Source organism: Monodon monoceros, unplaced genomic scaffold (assembly GCF_005190385.1).
Source record: "Monodon monoceros isolate NGI ecotype Baffin Bay Population unplaced genomic scaffold, NGI_Narwhal_1 Super_Scaffold_13, whole genome shotgun sequence".
NCBI lineage: Eukaryota > Metazoa > Chordata > Mammalia > Artiodactyla > Monodontidae > Monodon > Monodon monoceros.
The window spans coordinates 28,576,258-28,595,115 of record NW_021703769.1 but is presented as its reverse complement, the minus strand read 5'-3'; the positions used below and the strand labels follow the sequence as shown (position 1 = coordinate 28,595,115).

Below are 18,858 nucleotides of genomic sequence, written 5' to 3'. Positions count from 1 at the left end.
ACAAGGCGCTCCCTGCTTGGTCCAAGGCAGCCAATCTCTTTTTGGACATCATCTTAGAGAGGTTTCCTAAACTGATTTGAAACGTCTCCCCAGTTTTGCACTTGGAGCCACACAGAACAAGCCCACTCTTTTTGGACACTGGAACATAGAGAGCACGGCCTCCCCAAGGCCATCTGTTCTCCAGAAGGACATGGCCCCAGCCCCCCTCGCTCCTTCTCCACCACCTGAGTTGAAGAAGCAGTCCTGTAAAGTCAGTGCTGTGTGATAGCGCTCTTTTTAACATTTATTTTGAGGGTGCGGTTGTGAGTGTTACAACAGATGGCTAACCATCATCCCCTCACCTCCATAGTGGCCTAAGAGAGGAGCAGGAATGTGCCAACTGCAGGCTGGGGATCAGCAAACAGTCCAGACCATCTTCTCCCCCTGTATCCATTTGGAGAGCCGCTGGGTCAGGTGCCACGCCATGCCCACAGCATTGAGGGTATAAGGGCTGAGCAGGGTCATGGAGCTAACAGAGTGGGCAGTGTTGAGGAGAAGCTTGGGGAACGTGCAAAAGTGATCAAGTTGCGGGCCAGGGTGAAACCAGCCCAGCCTGGGAGTAAGGGAGGGGTGTGTGCTGGAGCCTGGAGGTCCGAGTCCAGGCCACCTTGGGGGACGGAGTGAGTTTCCCAGGCTGGACAGTGTGTGTGGGCAGGGGGCTTACTCCACAGGTAATCCCTGCCTGCTCCGTGTTCCCAAGTTTGTATGGAGCCACCTGGGCCCTTCACTCGACCACTTTGATGGGCAGCATGCCCTTGATCGCGGAGAACTTGTTGCAGGAGAAGTTGACGAGGAGCTGCTTGGTGCCACTCCGGGTGGGCAGGATCTCAAAATCCACTTTGGACTGCTCCCTGGGGCGCAGGTTTGGCATGCTGATGGGGAAAGGCAGGAGTCAGCGTGAGGCCTCAAGTTCTGCTCTGGTCAAGGTCACTGCTCCTTCAACTCCCTCTAGCTGCCACCCTGGGTCATCAAACCCCTTCAGCTCTGGGACCCCTCAGCAGGGGAAGGGGCAGTGGGTGGATCCCATGATCTCCCAAATATGAGGACCAGCTCCAAGCTCTGGTGACGTGGACTTCCCTTGAGTTCAAGTTTGGTGAACCCCCAAACCAAATGCAAACGTGTATCCCTATGTGCAGATTCCCAGGTTCAGAGGCTAGAGGAGTTCTGTCTGCCCTGTCCCGGGCTCTGGGGAGGGCCCCTCTACCCCCGCTCCCACCATCCCACACTGGACCCTCAGCCTGGGACTCACTCGATCTTGAGGGTGCCCAGCATCAGGCCGCTCCCCTCCGCTATCAGCTTGCAGTCCTTCACCAGCTCATCCAGCGGGTTGGAGAAGAGAATCTGCACAGTCACAGGCTTTTGCACGTGGGCCTGGTCCAGCACCTGTGGGGAGAGGGGTTGACAGAGTCAGGGCTGGGCTGTTCATTTCATCTGCCCTTGATGAGAGCCGACGGGGCTGTGCCGGAGGCTTGGTGATGGGGAGGATGTTGCTGAGGACAAAGGTAGGGAGGATAACAATCCTTAGGAGGTTTATTCCTCCTAAGTTCCAGTGACATCCATGCAGGGGGTTCCTAGGAAATTGCTGTCATCCCCAGGATACAGACAGGACACCCAGGCGTGGAGGAGAAGCAGCACATCGCAGCGGCTGAGAGGGCTTGAATTCCCAGCCAGGTTCATGGGCCCTTTCTTAGTTCATCTCAGGAAGGGCAGCCACCACTTCCGAGGACGTGCCACATGTGGTCTGTACAGGGTCCTTGATCAGGGGCTGGAGAAACCTAGGTTTCTGGTCAGAGGAGCACCCTGGACTATTTGCTCCCAAAGATGAAACCTTATGCTCCTGCTGAAAAGCCGCCAAGCCTGGGCAGATACGTCATCTCCCTGGGCCTTGACTCTCACCCTGATAAAGAGGGCTGATCCCTCCCCTCCTCCCTTCCTGGGCTACAAGGGACCAAATGAGATCATGGATGCAGAAGAAAGCGTTTTGGAAACAGAAACCGAAACTGGGTGACTGGTGGATTTCTTTTCTCTGTCAGAGGCCGCTGCTTTTTGTTCATTTGGTTTTGTTTTTTTTTTCTTGCCACCAATTCTCACTGCAATCATTTTACAGTAATAAATCTGCAGTTCAGGTTGATTCAATAACCGAGGCCTTTCTGGTTCCAGAGCCATTTGCTCTTCTTGCTAGACCCTGCAATGCCTGCTAATAATTGAAACATTTTAGAGACCATGATCTATACCATAATTTCTCCCATGGAACTCATTTAAGTGTATGACATGATTTGAAGAGTGAAGCATAATTTTATGCCATTGGGACACAAGGGTACATAAACGGTGCCATATTCTTCACGCTGATATTCAATTTGAGATTTTCATGTATTTGTTTTCTTTTCTTTATTGCTGCTTACCACCCTGTCCTATTGACCTAAATCTGTGCATGCACCCAAAGAAGAGGATAAGAGCCACCAGAAGACTGTGTCTGATTGTCAGTAGGTCATGGGCCAACGTGAAGGACATCACCCTTTGGAACAAAGTTCAGATTGTATGGTTTGGTTCTAAAGTCTTCAATACCTACTCCCAATCAGTGTCAAGTAAGATAATAGGATTTTACCCAAATTATTCTCTTTTCATACAGATCACCCACGTGCCCTGCTCTGAGTGAGCTATGCATTGATTCATTCAATCAAGATGAGATTGTCTTGATTCTCTGAAGGCTGAAGTAAGGAGAGGTTGCATTAAGAGCAAATTCACACCAAATGCCCCAAAGAAGAAAGAGCAGATGCCCTTTAAAAAGATTAAATAAGAAAGTTTTTGATGGAATATTTCCAGGCTGTGTGTATTCTGATTTCCTTTGAAAAGATGTTACACTCTCTTGAAAGACAAAGCTGACTTGTTATGGAAGTCTAAAAGATGTAGAGTAAAAATATTGCATACAAGAGAAAGCTATAAGCAGGTTTGAGGATATTGGATGAGGGAATATAATGGGGGAAAAACTAACTTCATTTAAACACTGATAATTTTTATGCAGAATGTTTCATTTCGCAGCCTGAGGAGTGGGAAACAACACTTGCTGCCTGTCATTCTACAGGGATGTGGTGCATTTCTTGGAAACGTCCTGGGAAGCAGGAGAAGCTTCTACACTCAGGGGACAATCACGGATTGAGGATGAAAACTCGGTGGGCAGGAAAGAAGGTGAGCCTGGAGCCCAGAAGCTCTGTTCTAGTCCTGCCCAATGTGGGGGGCTGTTTCTGTTTCACAGCCACTGTGATGGGCCCACAACAGGGGTGGCCCTCCCTCCCTGGCCCTGGAGGTGATGGACAACACCCCTCCCCCCATTCTGAAGCACAGTCTAGACTAACCAGGACAATGAAAGAGCTCTATTGCAGGCTAGCTGCATGGAGCAGGTGCCCTGGGTCCCCCTGCCCTCTGTCTGACATTAGGAACCTCTGAAGCTGGGGTGTAGCTTAGGGAGGGTGGAACTAGGGCAGCCACAAGTACTCTAGAAATCTGGGGCTAGGGAGGCTAGTGGCACTGCGATGGAAAATAAAAGGCAATCTCTGTCTAGACCGCTGGCGCAGATGGCACAGCAGACTCGGGAGGAGCCTCGGGAGGACCCATGAAGCTCTCTATGGGATCCCACGGGAAGACCCCATCTTCCTGACCCATTCGTCTGCCTGTCCTTCCCTGCCAGGCTCTCACCCCTCAGATTTGTGCTGTCTGGCTCTGGCAGCCTCCACACTGGCCTGGGGTTGGCGTGGTCAGGGACAGGTTTGGAGTCAGCCAAATACTTCCAGCCCCAGTGCTGAGGAAGGAACAGAATGGCCCCAAGTGCCTCACGCCAACCTGCAAGCCCCCAGATGCCTGGGCTCCTGAGAGGGAGCCTGGGAGCAGAGCCTGCAGCCAAAAAATGAGGCATCCTCATTCTCAACCACTGGGAAGATGCTGTTGCTGGCTGTGGATGTGCTGGGTGCCCTGGAAAGGGCCTGAGGTCTAGCCCTGGCTCTGGCAGTAATTGGAAATTCCCTTCTCCTCTCTGGGCCTCAGTTTACTGATATGTGAAATGGCAGGACATGGGAGCTTGAGACTAGGTCTCCAAGAGTCCACAATTCTGTAACTCTGGGGTCTAGAGTTGGGAGATGCACATGAGTTATGACCATTGCTGATTTGCTCTACAAATGTGTTCAGGGGCTGGGCTGTGGGTTTCTTGCAGTCAGGACCCACCCCTTGTGGCCCCCTGTGATTCCCAAGCCTGGCACAGCCCAGGACACAGCAGATGTCCAGAGCAAGTGAGCTGAAGAGCCCCTCTGGCCATCCTCAGCTGGCATCCCCAGCGGGTCTAGAGCTGCAACCAAAGAAGCCACAGGGCAATGTGTCTGTGGATATTGTCAGACAGGGAGCAAGGAGGCTACTTTTTTTTTTTTTTGCCTCGTCCCACAGCTTGCAGGATCTTAGTTCCCTGACCAGGGATTGAACCCGTGCCCCCTGCAGTAAAAGCTCTGAGTCCTAACCACTGGACCGCTAGGGAGGTCCCAAGGGCGCTACTCTGATTGGAACTCTTGACTGATCCATTTGGCAGAGGCTGGAACTGAGTTGGGCCCGTCAGCAGGGGAGGGCCTTCTCTGTAGTCTGGGAGGGCTGGGCTGGCTGAAGAGGCACCCCTTCAGCACCCCTTTACCTCCAGGGTCAGGGTGGGGTTGTCTAGGATGATGTCCCTCTCCACCACCACCTCGGTCTCATCACTGATCTCGCACACAGCTGTGGCCCGGATCATGTTGTCTGCCTTCAGGTACTTCTCGTACAGTGCATATGCGATCTTTACAGGATGCTGTATTTCTGGAAGGAGAAACCAGGGAGCAGAGTGAGAGGGAGTGGGGTCGAAACCTTAAAAGCTGATGCCAAGCCAAGTCGATGTGCGCTGGCTGGGATCATCTGCAGCCCAGGCTCGCCTGAGCCCTCCCTGCCAGGCCCTGTGGGAAACACCTGTCTGCTCTGTGCAGGTTGCAGAGCAGGGGCCAGGGGTAGCCCAGGACTCTGGCTGGATGGAATCATAGGGGCTGAAGCCTCCTGCCTGTCCTGGAAAATATCGGAGGGCAAGTTTCCTTCTAAGGGGCAGGGGAAGAATACGAGTACTAACTCATTGCCCAATGACGAAAACAGTAATGATGACAACACAATAATAACTAGCAAGGGAAGCCAGGGCTAACTAAGTGCTTGGGTCCTCCCCGGTCATCCAGTAGCCTGGGATTCTATGGCAACAGCATCTGGACCACCTCCCCACTTCTGGTCTCCCCTGCTTCCAAGACACTCACACACACCAGAAGATAGGCTTTAGAAGTACTTCCCCCCCACCCCCAAATCATGTTACTCTTCTTCCATGTCACTTCAAAAATCTTCCATGGCCCCTCGCTGCCTCAGGAGTAAAGTTCAGACCCCTCAGTATGGCCCTTCATGACTCTCCCCCTCAAAAGAACGTTCCCTCCCATGCTTCTCATTGTCCTTTTGACAAAATAGGTACCTTATCACCTCCAAGCTCTGACTCACAAGGTCCCCTCAGATGAAAAGGCCTTCCCCAGCTTTCCTCCCTTTATCTGGCTCCTCCCTAAGCTTCAAGGCCCCTCTCTGACTCACAGGGCAGGCAGCGAGGGTCCTCCCCTTCCAATGAGTGCAGGGCACTCCCCCCTCCCTTATGCAGTCATGTTGGGTGGTCTGGGGGGGCCCCTGCATCCACAGCATCATACATCCCTTGAGGAAAGTCTGTGAGGAAGGAGCTGTCTGCTTTTAGCACTGGAGGGACTTACCTAGCCTGCCCCAAATGTGGAGACGCAGGCCCTTGCATCAGCTGGTCCTGCCCTCTTGGACAGTGAACGCTGAGGCTCAGCAAAAGAGGGGGACTTAACAGCATCGCCCAGCAAGTAGGTGATGATGTCAGGCCTCCAGAACCACTTCACTTGCTTCCTTCCTCTCCTTCCCATTTCACTCTGCTGCCTCTGGCAGAAGTATGGATTTTTAGAAACCATTTACCTCACGTAAATTATTTTTGCTCTACAGAAATAGCTCTTCCCTTGAGCTTTGAAGGTAAATAAGAGCCAGGCAGTTGCTCTTGGTATGGGGAAGATTTCTGCTAAATTCTGCTAGAAGAGAGGTTGCTAGGGATGCTGCCTTCTGACAGGTGTAATACAGAGGTATTGAAGTTTCTCTGCAGACAGAATTCTTTCAAGATGGGCTGTGTAATTAATCAGTTTTTATTAGTTCCTTATGTGAAGCAAATAGCCACCCCACCCTTGTCAATCTGCTTTGTATAAGTCCAGACTTTTCATAACAGCTTGAAGGATTTTGCCACTGTGGGCACACCTGCATTCTAATCCTTCCACAGCCCCAGACTCTCTCTCCTCTACTTTGGTCCCCTCCTGTCTATGCTACCCAGGAGTACAAAGTCATGGTTCCTCCCAGAGGCTCAGACCTCCGAGAAAACCTATCACTGTCGCTGGGAATCAAGAAATTCCACCCACGCATTGGCAGCTGTGGGGGAACATTGGAGAGGGTTCAAGACCTTGTGGTATATGGCAACCCTTCTAGGGTCAAACTCAGAGAGTGATTCATTGTGTGGTGGGGAGGGGTGGGGTAGGGTGGCAGCTGGTATGGGAGAGGGGTGGCAGCAATAAAACCTAGAAAATGGGTGGTGGCACTGGATTTAGCATTAGGAAATCTAGGACCAAGACTTGGCATTGCCACCTGTTAGCTATGACACAATCTCTTAAGCGAGTCACAATCTCTCCAAGCCTTAGTTTCTACCCCTGTAAAAGGGAATACTGAAATCTGTCCTTTTAGAAGGTCAAATGTGATAGTACATATGAATATATAAGGAAATACTCTGCCCACTGGGCAATGTGGTATGTACCTGTAAGGGGTATTTGCAGTGTGTCTATTAACTGCCAAAGCCTCCCGCCTTCTTCCCCCAGGGCATAAAAGGATTTTGGTTAGCACCACACTGAATTGCACTATACCATAATAGCAGCCTCCAAAACTTCAAAACCCCAGGCTTGACCACAGAGGCCACGTGCTGTTCCTTCCTTAATCAATTGACTCGGTTCCAACAGGAACTCTCCAATCTCAAGAGAATACCAGCTACCTTGGGTGCATGGTACTCCAGCAACCTACAGGATGAGTTACCTTCATTGGGGCCCAGGGATAGGCTGACTGACTCCTTCCACACCTCGTGTACAAGTGTGCCATTGTAGACGATGGTCCAGGCTGTCATGTTCACCATCACTGTCTTCGAATCACCCGTTAGGTTTTTGAGCATCAGGGCCATGTTGACTTCTTTGCCCACTGTCAGTATGTCAGTGATCTTGAAATTCCCGGAGATGCTGGGCTCCCGTTCCTCCCTAAAGATTCTTGTAGATGTTGCGTGAAGTGACATGGAGGGTTGAAGTTTCCCCAAAGCCTTTTCAAACACTTGCCTTTCCTGACTGGAACCTGTGTGGTGGGAAAAGAGAGAAGCACCTCAGGGATGCGGTGGCAACCTGGACAAAGGACAGCGTCCTTCTTGGAAGGGTGGCCTGGAACTAACACTGGTTCTGCTGCTTGCCCAACGATTCTGATTCAAGCAAGCGTCTGACCTCTGCAGGTCTCCATTTCATCCTCCTTAATACGAGGCTCACATCCCACCTGTTCCAATCAGCTCTAAATTTCCATGGAGATGTAGGGAAAGGTGCATAAAATTACTCTATGGCTTGATATTTTGCTTAGGCTAATTAGGCTAGATCTCTCCCTTCCTTCCTTCCTCTCTTCCTCTCTTCCTTCTTTCTTTCTTTTGATAAATGGTCCTTTGTGAGACAAAGAAAAAACAGGTAATTTAAAAATAACAAAAACTGAGCTATAAAAGATTACAATAAGTTCATAAGTGAAAAAATGGTTATGATTTAGAATTAATTTCATTGAAAAAAATTTCCAACCAGTTTACCATGTTATTCTGCTTTGTTTCTAAAGGTGCTTTGAGAATTGAAGAGTGGAACTTTTGTCCATGTCAGTTGACGAGAACTTCCCACAGTTGTGGTTCCAGGTTATGACTAGTTTAAATTGTCGAGAGAGTTCAGGTTTCATAAACACAAAGTCTGAACCACAGGTTGGGTTTCTGATTCTGACTTGGGTCATGGGTGCTGCTGAATGTGATGCTATAAACAGTCCCTGGAGAATGGCCAAGATCATGGCCTAAAAATCACAGCTCTTGGAGTGCTAAGAGCCAACTCCAAGCCTCTGAGCCATGGTAGACCACACAGTGCACATAAGGCTCCCTGCCTGACCTGAAGATAGACCCACTATCAAGGAGAAGGTATTGTCCTTCCAGGAACACAGACAAAGATACACAAAGAATGACCATACTTTTGCCCCCGCCCCCTAACTTCCCCAACCAACCTGTGAAATTTTAAGGCATCAGATGACTTACTTAGAAGCGCTTTACAACAACCTGTGAAATTTTAAGGCATCAGATGACTTATTAGAAGCACTTTACAATTTAGTGAGGTCTTTCCCATAAGTTACATGTAACAACTGGCAGAGACCCCACAGGCCAACCGTTAGAGTTAAGGTCCTAAGAGGAGGAGCGACTAGTCCAAGGGACTGGTAATCTGGGAATTAGGGGCAGAAAGAAGGCCAGTCCCCAGAAATCTAGACCTGCGTCTAGTAGTTCTTCCCGCACACCTTACTGAAAAGAAGACAGGCAGCCCAGTTACCCAGGCTGATGGCTCCTGGTGGGCTGGGTTCCTTTTGGTACATTCCCATTCTCTAGCTGAGCTGTAAGTCCACACCCAGGTCTGATGGCTGTGCAGGGAGCTGAGCCTCTGTGCCCAGAACCTCGAAGCAGGTGTGTTATGCACAATGAGGCTCAGAGCCTACATAGCTACATAGGTCACCTGCCAGGCTTACCCAAGACCAAGCTTCCTGCTACTGTTTTCTCCCTTGGTGTTGCTGTTGCGCCAATGCTTAGCAGCCCATTTTATGAGCTTTTCCTCCCTGGGGCCATCAGACACAAGCTGGAATCATTAGGTAAGGAGGACTGGTCAACAGCAGGCGGTGTGATCAGCCCTGCTGTCACACAGGGGCTAGGTCATCACCAGGGGTCCTGCAGGGATCCCACAACCTGGCCGTGGCCCCTTCCCATTTCTCAGGAGGTTTGGCTGGGACAGCCAGAGCCCCCAAGAAGCAGAATCAAGGTGTGACAGTCAGGTAAGGAACCCCAGAGAATCACACAACCGTGTAAGCAGTGCACTTCAGAAGTCCCTCTGGGAGGTCATTCCAATGAGGTTGCAGATGTTCACGTTGACAAAAATCATCACTATTTATTAAGTCCTCACTATGTGCCGGGCACTGCCCTTGGCACTTTCTGTACATTAGCTCATTTAAATCCCACTGAAGATAGGCCTTGCTCTTCTCATTTTACAGGTGAGAAAACGAGGGATCAGAGAGCCTAAGCATCCTGCTTGAGGTTGCACGGTTATAAGGGGTAGGATGGAGTTCACCTCCTGCCCGGGGTTATCTTTTCCTTGGCCCCTACTCTTGTTTCTACATCATGACACTGTTGAGAATTCTTGTCACACACCGGCCTGTTCCCCTGGCCTGTGAGCTCTGCAGGGGCAGGGGCTCATCTGCAGGATGCTTCCTGGCCTCCCAGAGCCAAGCGTGGGTGGGCACTTGGGGAGGTCTCAGTACATGTTTACTGACTGAGAGAAAGGCCATCTGACCCCAGCTGGGGGGAATGGCCTGCATAGGTGGACTGGGGTCCAACTGAGGGCACCAATCTCATCACCTTAGAGTTGTGCCTCAAAATGGCCACAAATACCACACCCAGAGGTTCAGCCACCTGGACTTGGAGCCCACTCCCCTGCTCAGCTTTCCTCTTTTGTAAATGGCACCCAACAACAGCAGTCAGCAGGGTATGGAGCTGTGGGGTTCACTTTGGGGGCACGTGGGCACCTTCATGAGAGCACTTTTCTTGACACCTCAGAACCAACAGTGAGGATCAGCTGAAAGAACTATTTCAAAGTATTTTAGAAAGAGTGACATGTTGACCCCATGAAGGAGTGATTGGCCTGCTAGAGCAAGCGTTGATTCACTTTTGCCTCTTTCTAAAAATGAACATCACCTTCAAATGTAGAACTTTGGTCACTATTGAGACTCCTCAAAGAGATAAGTCTCTGACTCTGAAAGCAACTTCCTAAATAGAGCAACAAATGTAATTTGTGTTAAAAGTGGCCTCATAGCAACTAGGCTTCTAGGTGACTTTAGGGAGACCAGCACTCATGTGAATGCTGAAGGTTTCAGGGACTCGGGCATTGTCCTCATGGTGTAAGCCCACCTCATCTGGCTTTTGGGGAGGCCTCTGAAGCAGACGAAGCAGTCCCCACATCTTGGGGGACTGTCCATTTCTTTTTTCAGAGAATGTTTCCTGCCTGTGTTTCTTAGAGGCTAGGGGAGTGGGCTGACTGAGAGGCCCTCGGGTGGTCTCTCGTGGGGGCCATGTTTCTCCCTGTGATGTTCAATCGTGGTGCTGTCATCCCAGTTGTGTAATTGGCAAAGGGACACAGCTGGAGATGAGCTGGACTGGCAGCTGCCTGAGTCCTATGGCAAATTCCCAGTGGTACAGCGTCTTTTCATAACGGTTCTGTTCCCATGGGAAACAGTCTGGGGAGCTGGGCATTAGATGCCAGGGAGCAGTCCTACCATTCAGGCAGAATTGGCTGACAATGCGGAAGGAGTATGAGCAATTTTTCCTTCTCCACCTCAGAGCTGTCTTCCCACCGTTAAGCCCTGGGTGGCACAGCCCATCCACACCCCCTCCTACCTTCTGGGTACTTGTAATTTTCGGTGACATCCATGCGAGCGTTGCTGCCCACCGCCTTGGTACTGATATTTTTGCCGATGGTGTGAGTGTTTGAGGAATTCTTCTTCAGGCCGCCGGTCCAGGCATTGTAGATCCATGTGGTGCGGTCGGCATTAACCTCAGCAAAGATGAAGGGCATGTCGTAGTCCCAGTCCACATTACCCTCTCGGAGAGCGACGACTGAAGCAGGGCCGCACTGGAACACCCCTGGGGGCCAGGGTGCAGAGGTTGGATACATGCCAAACCCAGGCCCATCTGCAACAGTACACCCCATGGCCTGCTCCTCTGGGGGCCACCCATGACCACCCAACTCCCCTGCCTCTACCCCGCCAAACTCCTTCAACCCCAACAGTTTGCCCCCTTCTTGGGGCACTCAGCAAGACACTCGGGGGCTATTGTTATCTTCTGCAATAGTGCTCCGGTGAGACTCCACCTCCACAGAAGACGGCCCAATCCTATATTCTGTGGGTGCATAATTTGTGCTGACCCACTGCCCTCAGTCTGTTTACTAAAGGGGAAAGTCTTGCTGTCTTGTGCTCAGGGCTGCCTCTTTTCTACTCTGCAAATCATTCATCATGGCACATATATGACCCTGAAACAAAAATTCCACAGGACAATTCTTATTCTTAATGTCCAATGCACCCTGATATTTTCTTTGCCTTTCCTTTTCCCCACCCTTTTCCATGATATTCTATTTCATTTCTTAAAATGATGGTCACAACCCATTAACTTGATTTTATAGCTGCTAATGGGTTGCAGTGAAAAGGTTGAATAGTGGCCTAGAAAATATCTGGAAGGTTACCCTCCTCACACCCAAGTTCCCCAAATCTAACGTTCCTTGCTTCTGGTAGAGACGCTGCAGTTGGGGAAGGGAGTAAGACTTCATTTTCATTGTAAGTCCTTTTAGAATGATTTGAATTTTTTTTAAACCATGTGCCTATATGACCTTTATGATTTTTTTTAAGTTTGAAAGAATCAACTGAAAATGAGGGTAACGGACAAGAATGCTCTGGAGGTCAGGGGAGGGAAGGGGAAAGGTTCCTGGAGAGCCTGAGACCCAAGCTCTGCTGGGAGAGTGGCCAGAGGTGGGAGCACAGGGGTGGGGCCGGGCCAGCCTGCGTGAAGGAGAGCTCGGTCTGGCAGGGGACACATGTGAAGGTGAGAGAGGTGATGGGGGCCGTGATCACAGAGGTCTGGAGCTGAGCCAGGGAATTTGGGTTAAGTCCCAAGGCAATGGGGAACTGGAAGCTTTCTGTGCTGGGAGGGATGGGCTACCAGAGGTGGTGCAGGAGAATCATGGTTGGCAGGGGACGGCTCCTTTCCCTTGCTGCAGGGCATGTGCCAGGGCCTCTGCAGCAGCCATGTGAGTGCAGGTATGGCAGTCATTTTAATAGCAGCCTGAACTAAGAAAGTTAGGAGGGAAATCTACTTTCAAAATATTTTTGTTTTAATCCCTCCTTTCCCTCTGGAGGTAGAGAGGATTTGGGTGACCTTGCTGTGCCGCTGTCCACCACTATAAAGAATCGAGAGGTCATGACTTAGAGCCAAACCCAGAGAAGGGGGCCGTCAGAGGGTTGGTTACCTTGGCTCCTTTCCTGGGGGGTGGCGTCCAGAACCTGCCATCCACTGTATGATGGGCTTAGGTCAGTCCGTGCAAACCAGGCTTCATTCCAGACGTGGAAATTCCTGCAGACAGAACCACAGACTACAGAGTTTGGCCAAGGCCACACAGCAGAGGAGTGGCAAAACACCACATCTCTGATCTGACAGTGCAGCACCCTGATACTCATCAAGCGAGTTTACTCTGTGCCAGATATTGTGCTAGACCTTGGCAAGCATTGTCGCACTTAAATTCTCACAGCACTGTTAAATGGGTACTATTTTTATGCACATCTCTTAAGAGAGGAAACTGAGGCTCAGAGAAGTTAAGCAGCTAACAATGGCAGAGTCAAAGTTTGGACCCAGGTATGCCTAACTCCAAAACCTAGGTCCTTGACCACCATGTTCTACTGCCTTTCTGAGGAGCAGAACAGGTCTAGGTTAGAGCCAGAATCCAGCAAGCAAACCCACACAGCTTTCTCCTATGCATCCTGTTGGGGTACACTACTGTATTTTGTGTGGGATGAAAATGAATGGGGCTGCAGCAAGAGTGCCAGGTCTGGCTAAGAGCCACAAAGCCCTTGGGCTGAGGTCCGGATTGAAGAATGACATATACCAGTCTTAAAATGTTCTTCATCAATGGCAGCCCCTTGTATCCCAATCTATATGTCTCAGTCATTTGTCCCCTCCCTCAGCAGGTATAACCAGTTAGCCAAAGCTTTATGCATTCTTGATTCTGCCCTCTACTCTCCCCTTCTCCAATCCCACAGCAACTACATAAACATTGGTTTGGCAGTTTTGAGTCCAACTTAGAAGAAAAAGTAAGTCAGTCTGACATAAATTCATGTTCTATCCAACTTGGAAAAAACTTTTGTTATACTCATGAGTTGGAGAAGATAGTTTTGAGCAGAGAACCAACTTCTGAATGATAAATGTGACTAGGTAAAAATATTAAACTCGCATATACCAAATAAACAAAGAAACAAACTATAGTTCTGTTTCCAGCATGGGAATAAGTTCATAATAGACAGTCCTTTCTGTAGAAAACAATAAACTGGGGAAAAAATACAAAAGACAGCTGAGAGTAAACAAAGCAGGAGGATTTTGGGAGGGTGCCAAAACTTTTAGGAAGGGGCCAGCATGGGGCAAGTTGTACTTTGGTGCCCTTGCCCCTAAGGACAGGTTGCAGTTGAGGTAAAGTGCAGGGCCCTAAAAACTCCAACAGACAGCCTACATCTTTCTGACCTGGGGAGATAAGAAACTGAGCCTGGGTTAACCAGGGTTGCTAGAGAGTGAAGGGGAAGTCTTAGAAAGGAAAGAATCAGAAAGGGGGACCCAGATTTGTATATAAACTCTGCCTAAGCTTCTGGGTGACCTTAGCTAGGCATATATGAGGCAAACTACAAGTAGTCCAGCTAAAAATTTAAAAAATGAACTGAAACTTGGGCTGCTGCCCACCATAGGTGAGATAGAATTTGCAGTTTGAGTCTACCTCAGGTAGACTGCTAAGACAAAATGTAGAATCAAGAAGAATCCAATGTCCAGGATACAATCCAAATTTACTCAACATACAAAGAACCAGAAAAATATAGCTTGTCCTCAAGGTAAAAGACAATCAACAGGGACTAACCCTTAGATAATCCAGGTGTTGGAATTATTGGATAAAGACTTTAAAGCTGTTATGATAACTATTCTCAGTGTAATAAAGGAAAATATGATCATAACAAATGAAAAGAGGGGGCCTCTTAGCAGCAAAATAGAAAATATGAAAAAATGAACCAAATGGAAAATTTTAACTGGGAAAAAGACCAATATCTGAAATTAAATAATTCAATGGATGGCTTACTAGCAGAATAGAGAAAACAGAGGGAAGAGTCAGCAAACTTGAAGACAGATCAGTAGAAATTATCCAATTTGTAGAAGAGAGGAAAAAGGTTGAAAAAAAATCCATTAAGCAGGGAAAATATATGCAACATGTATACTAGACAGAGATTTACTATAATGAATATTATAAAGTACTTACAAATCAATAAGACACAAAAGATCACCTAGAGGGGTGGGATAGGGAGGGTGGGAGGGAGATGCAAGAGGGAGGCGATATGGGGATATATGTCCATGTATAGTTGATTCACTTTGTTATAAAGCAGAAACTAAGACACCATTGTAAAGCAGTTATACTCCAATAAAGAGGTTAAAGAAAAAGACAAAAAAAAGGAAGTCAAACATGTCAATAATCGACAATGAGCAGGCAATTTTCATAAGCAACACAAATGATCACTGAACATATGAAAATAGTTTTAACTTCACCACCATTAAAAGAAAATTAAAATGACAAAGAAATACCATTACACTTATTAGACTGACAAAGATGAAAGCATAGGATGATACACATTGTTGTGTGATACTCATCATTGTGTGGGAAAACAAGCAGTGTTATACACTGCTGGTGGGAGTTTAAATTGGTAAGACATTTGTGAAGGGCAATTTGGCAATGAGTTTGAAATACCTTTAAAAACCTATATACTCACTGAGCCAGTAGTTCCACTTCTAGGAATTTCTCCTATAAAAACCCTCATATTAGTGCACATAGATGCACATGGAAAGACGTTCACTGAAGCATTGTTTGTAATAGCAAAAATAATGGAGGAAAAATTTATCAATAAAGAATTGGTCAGATAAGTTGTGGCAGAGCCATGCAGGAGAATATCGTGCAGTTGTCCAAAAGAATGAGGAAAATTAATCTAGCACTGACATGGAAGATGTCTAACTTATATGACCAAGTAAGAAAAAAATTACAAAATAGTGTGTATATGTATAAGCTTATAAAAAACATATTAATATGATGAAACTATTCCAATTTAGAAAATTATACATTAAAAAAAGCAGTGAAAGTTAGTCACCCAAATTCTATTATCTTAGATAACCACAGTTTAAATAATGGTTTGGTGTATATATTGTGCACATGGACAGATTTTGGTGCATATGATCTAAGTTGCACGTTATTTATTTCTGTAGTGTTTTCATAATCTATAATGAAAATTACTTATTACTTCTGTAATTCTATATTTACAAAATAAATAGATATTTAAAAATATGTATATTATATAAACACTAATAGCTAATACAGTTGTGTCAATACAGAATATTATTAAGTTTTCTGTCTTATATAGTAGCTCATTTAATCTTCACAATGCTCATATAAGATAGGAATAATTACTATATCCTTTTGACAGTTCTAGAGACTGAGGCACAGAGAAGAAGTTAAGTGACTTTTTCAAGGTCTCAAAGTGAGTAAATAGGCAGAGTGGGATTTTAACCCAGGCAGAGGGCTGCAGGGTCCATGCTTTTAACTACTAAACTATACTGTCCCTCTAAATTTTAATTTATTGACAAGAAAGATATTAAAAATTATGAAATAGACTATTTAACTTGGTCTCATTTGGGTAATTAACACTCAATGCACAAAAACAGAATGAAATGTCTGGAAGGCTCTATCTCAAAATGTTGTTAGTGGTTTTCTTTGGGTAGCTGTATTACTATTACTCTCACTAATTTATTTTTTAGTGTCTTATAATCAGGAAAATATTGTTTTTGTTTTGCATGTTGTAAAATGAAACCTGCAAGGCTTCCTATGGGGACCAGATTGGGAGTTCTACACTATACAGTTGTCAGAAGGATTAGAAGTGCTCCCTAAGTACTGATCAGGTGCACTGTGACCCTGCTACATCCTTCAGAGAACAAGGGGAGAGTTACAAAGTCAGATCCAAAACAAGACAGAAGGAATAAGGCCATAAGAGGTAAAAAAACAGACAATGATAAATAATACCAACCAATGATATGAGTAGGAAGAGCACATACTCTCAGTACTGTAAAGAAACACAGGTCAAACTCCCTCTTGCCAGAACACCAGAATCACAACTAGCTGCTGGACAATCATTGACAGGAAGACACTGGAACTCACCAAAAAAGATACCCCACATCCAAAGACAAAGGAGAAGCCAAAATGAGTCGGTAGGAGGGGCACAATCACAACAAAATCTAATCCCATAACTGCTGGGTGGGTGACTCACAGACTGGTGAACACTTATAGCACAGAAGTCCACCCACTGAAGTGAAGGTTCTGAGCCCCACGTAAGGCTTCCCAACCTGGGGGTCCGGCAACGGGAGGAGGAATTCCTAGAGAATCAGACTTTGAAGCCGAGTGGGAATTGATTGCAGGACTTCAACAGGACTGGGGGAAACAGAGACTCCACTCTTGGAGGGCACACACAAAGTAGTGTGTGCATCAGGACCCAGGGGAAGGAGCAGTGACCCCAGGGGAGACTGAACCAGACCTACCTGCTAGTGTTGGAGGGTCCCCTGCAAAGGCAGGGGGTGGCTCTGTTTCACCATGGGGACAAGGACACTGGCAGCAGAAGTTCTGGGAAGTACTCCTCAGCGTGAGCCCTCTCAGAGTCTGTTATTAGCCCCATCAAAGAGCCCAGGTAGGCTCCAGTGTTGGGTGGCCTCAGGCCAAACAACCAACAGGGAGGGAACCCAGCCCCACCCATCAACAGTCAAGTGGATTAAAGTTTTACTGAGCTCTGCCCACCAGAGGAACAGTCAGCTCTACCCACCACCAGTCCCTCCCATCAAGCCTCTTAGATAGCCTCATCCACCAGAGGGCAGACAGCAGAAGCAAGAAGAACCACAGTCCTGCAGCCTGTGGAACAAAAACCACATTCACAGAGAGATAGACAAGATGAAAAAGCAGAGGGCTATATGCCAGATGAAGGAACAAGATAAAACCCCAGAAAAACAACTAAATGAAGTGGAGATAGGCAACATTCAAGAAAAAGAATTCAGAATAATGATAGTGAAGATGATCCAGGACCTTGGAAAAAGAATGGAAGCAAAGATCGAGAAGATGCAAGAAATGCTCAACAAAGATCTAGAAGAATTAAACAACAAACAGAGAGGAACAATACAATAACTGAAATGAAAACTACACTAGAAGGAATCAATAGCAGAATAACTGAGGCAGAAGAACGGATAGGTGACCTGGAAGACAGAATGGTGGAATTCACTGCTGTGGAACAGAATAAAGAAAAAAGAATGAAAAGAAATGAAGACAGCGTAAGAGACCTCTGGGACAATATTAAATGCAACAACATTCGCATTATAGGCGTCCCAGAAGGAGAAGAGAGAGAGAAAGGACCAGAGAAAATATTTGAAGAGATTATAGTCAAAAACTTCCCTAACATGGGAAAGGAAATAGCCACCCAAGTCAAGGAAGCTCAGCAAGTCCCATACAGGATAAACCCAAGGAGAAACACACCGAGACACATAGTAATCAAATAGGCAAAAATTAAAGACAAAGAAAAATTATTGAAAGCAGCAAGGGAAAAATGACATAAAACATACAAGAGAACTCCCATAAGGTTAACAGCTGATTTCTCAGCAGGAACTCTACAAGCCAGAAGGGAGTGGCATGATATACTTAAAGTGATGAAAGGGAAGAACCTACAACCAAGATTCTCCACTGGGCAAGGATCTCATTCAGATTCGATGGAGAAATCAAAAGCTTTACAGACAAGCAGAAGCTAAGAGAATTCAGCACCACCAAACCAGCTCTACAACAAATGCTAAAGGAACTTCTCTAAGTGGGAAACACAAGAGAAGAAAAGGACCTACAAAAACAAACCCAAAACATTAACAACATGGTCATAGGAACATACATATCGATAATTACCTTAAATGTGAATGGATTAAATGCTCCAACCAAAAGACACAGGCTTGCTGAATGGATACAAAAACAAGACCCATATATATGCTGGTCTACAAGAGACCCACTTCAGACCTAGGGGCACATATAGCCTGAAAGTGAGGGGATGGAAAAAGATATTCCATGCAAATGGAAATCGAAAGAAAGCTGGAGTAGCTATACTTATATCAGATAAAATAGATTTTAAAATAAAGACTGTTACAAGAGACAAGGAAGGACACTACATAATGATCAAGGGATCAATCCAAGAAGAAGATATAACAATTATAAATGTATATGCACCCAACATAGGAGCACCTCAATACATAAGGCAACTGCTAACAGCTATAAAAGAGAAAATCGACAGTGACACAATAATAGTGGGGGACTTTAACACCTCACTTACACCAATGGACAGATCAACCAACATGAAAATAAATAAGGAAACAGAATCTTTAAATGACACAAGAGACCAGATAGATTTAATTGATATTTATGGGACATTCCATCCAAAAACAGCAGGTTACTTTCTTCTCAAGTCCGCACAAAATATTCTCCAGGATAGATCACATCATGGGTCACAAATCAAGTCTCAGTAAATTTA

General features: G+C 46.8%; 1 protein-coding gene across 1 annotated transcript in view; it reads right to left on the bottom strand.

The window, feature by feature from the left end:
* Positions 1-258: 258 nt before the first annotated feature.
* TGM3 (transglutaminase 3) overlaps positions 259-18,858 on the bottom strand; it is a 46,425-nt gene continuing 27,825 nt past the window's right edge. Inside the window, exons 8-13 of the mRNA XM_029221599.1 lie at positions 12,495-12,598; positions 10,874-11,119; positions 7,204-7,509; positions 4,709-4,866; positions 1,289-1,422; positions 259-911 (exon numbers count right to left, since the gene is read on the bottom strand). Coding sequence (XP_029077432.1) covers positions 764-911; positions 1,289-1,422; positions 4,709-4,866; positions 7,204-7,509; positions 10,874-11,119; positions 12,495-12,598 — 1,096 coding nt within the window. The 3' untranslated portion in view covers positions 259-763. The remainder of the gene's footprint in view (positions 912-1,288; positions 1,423-4,708; positions 4,867-7,203; positions 7,510-10,873; positions 11,120-12,494; positions 12,599-18,858) is intronic.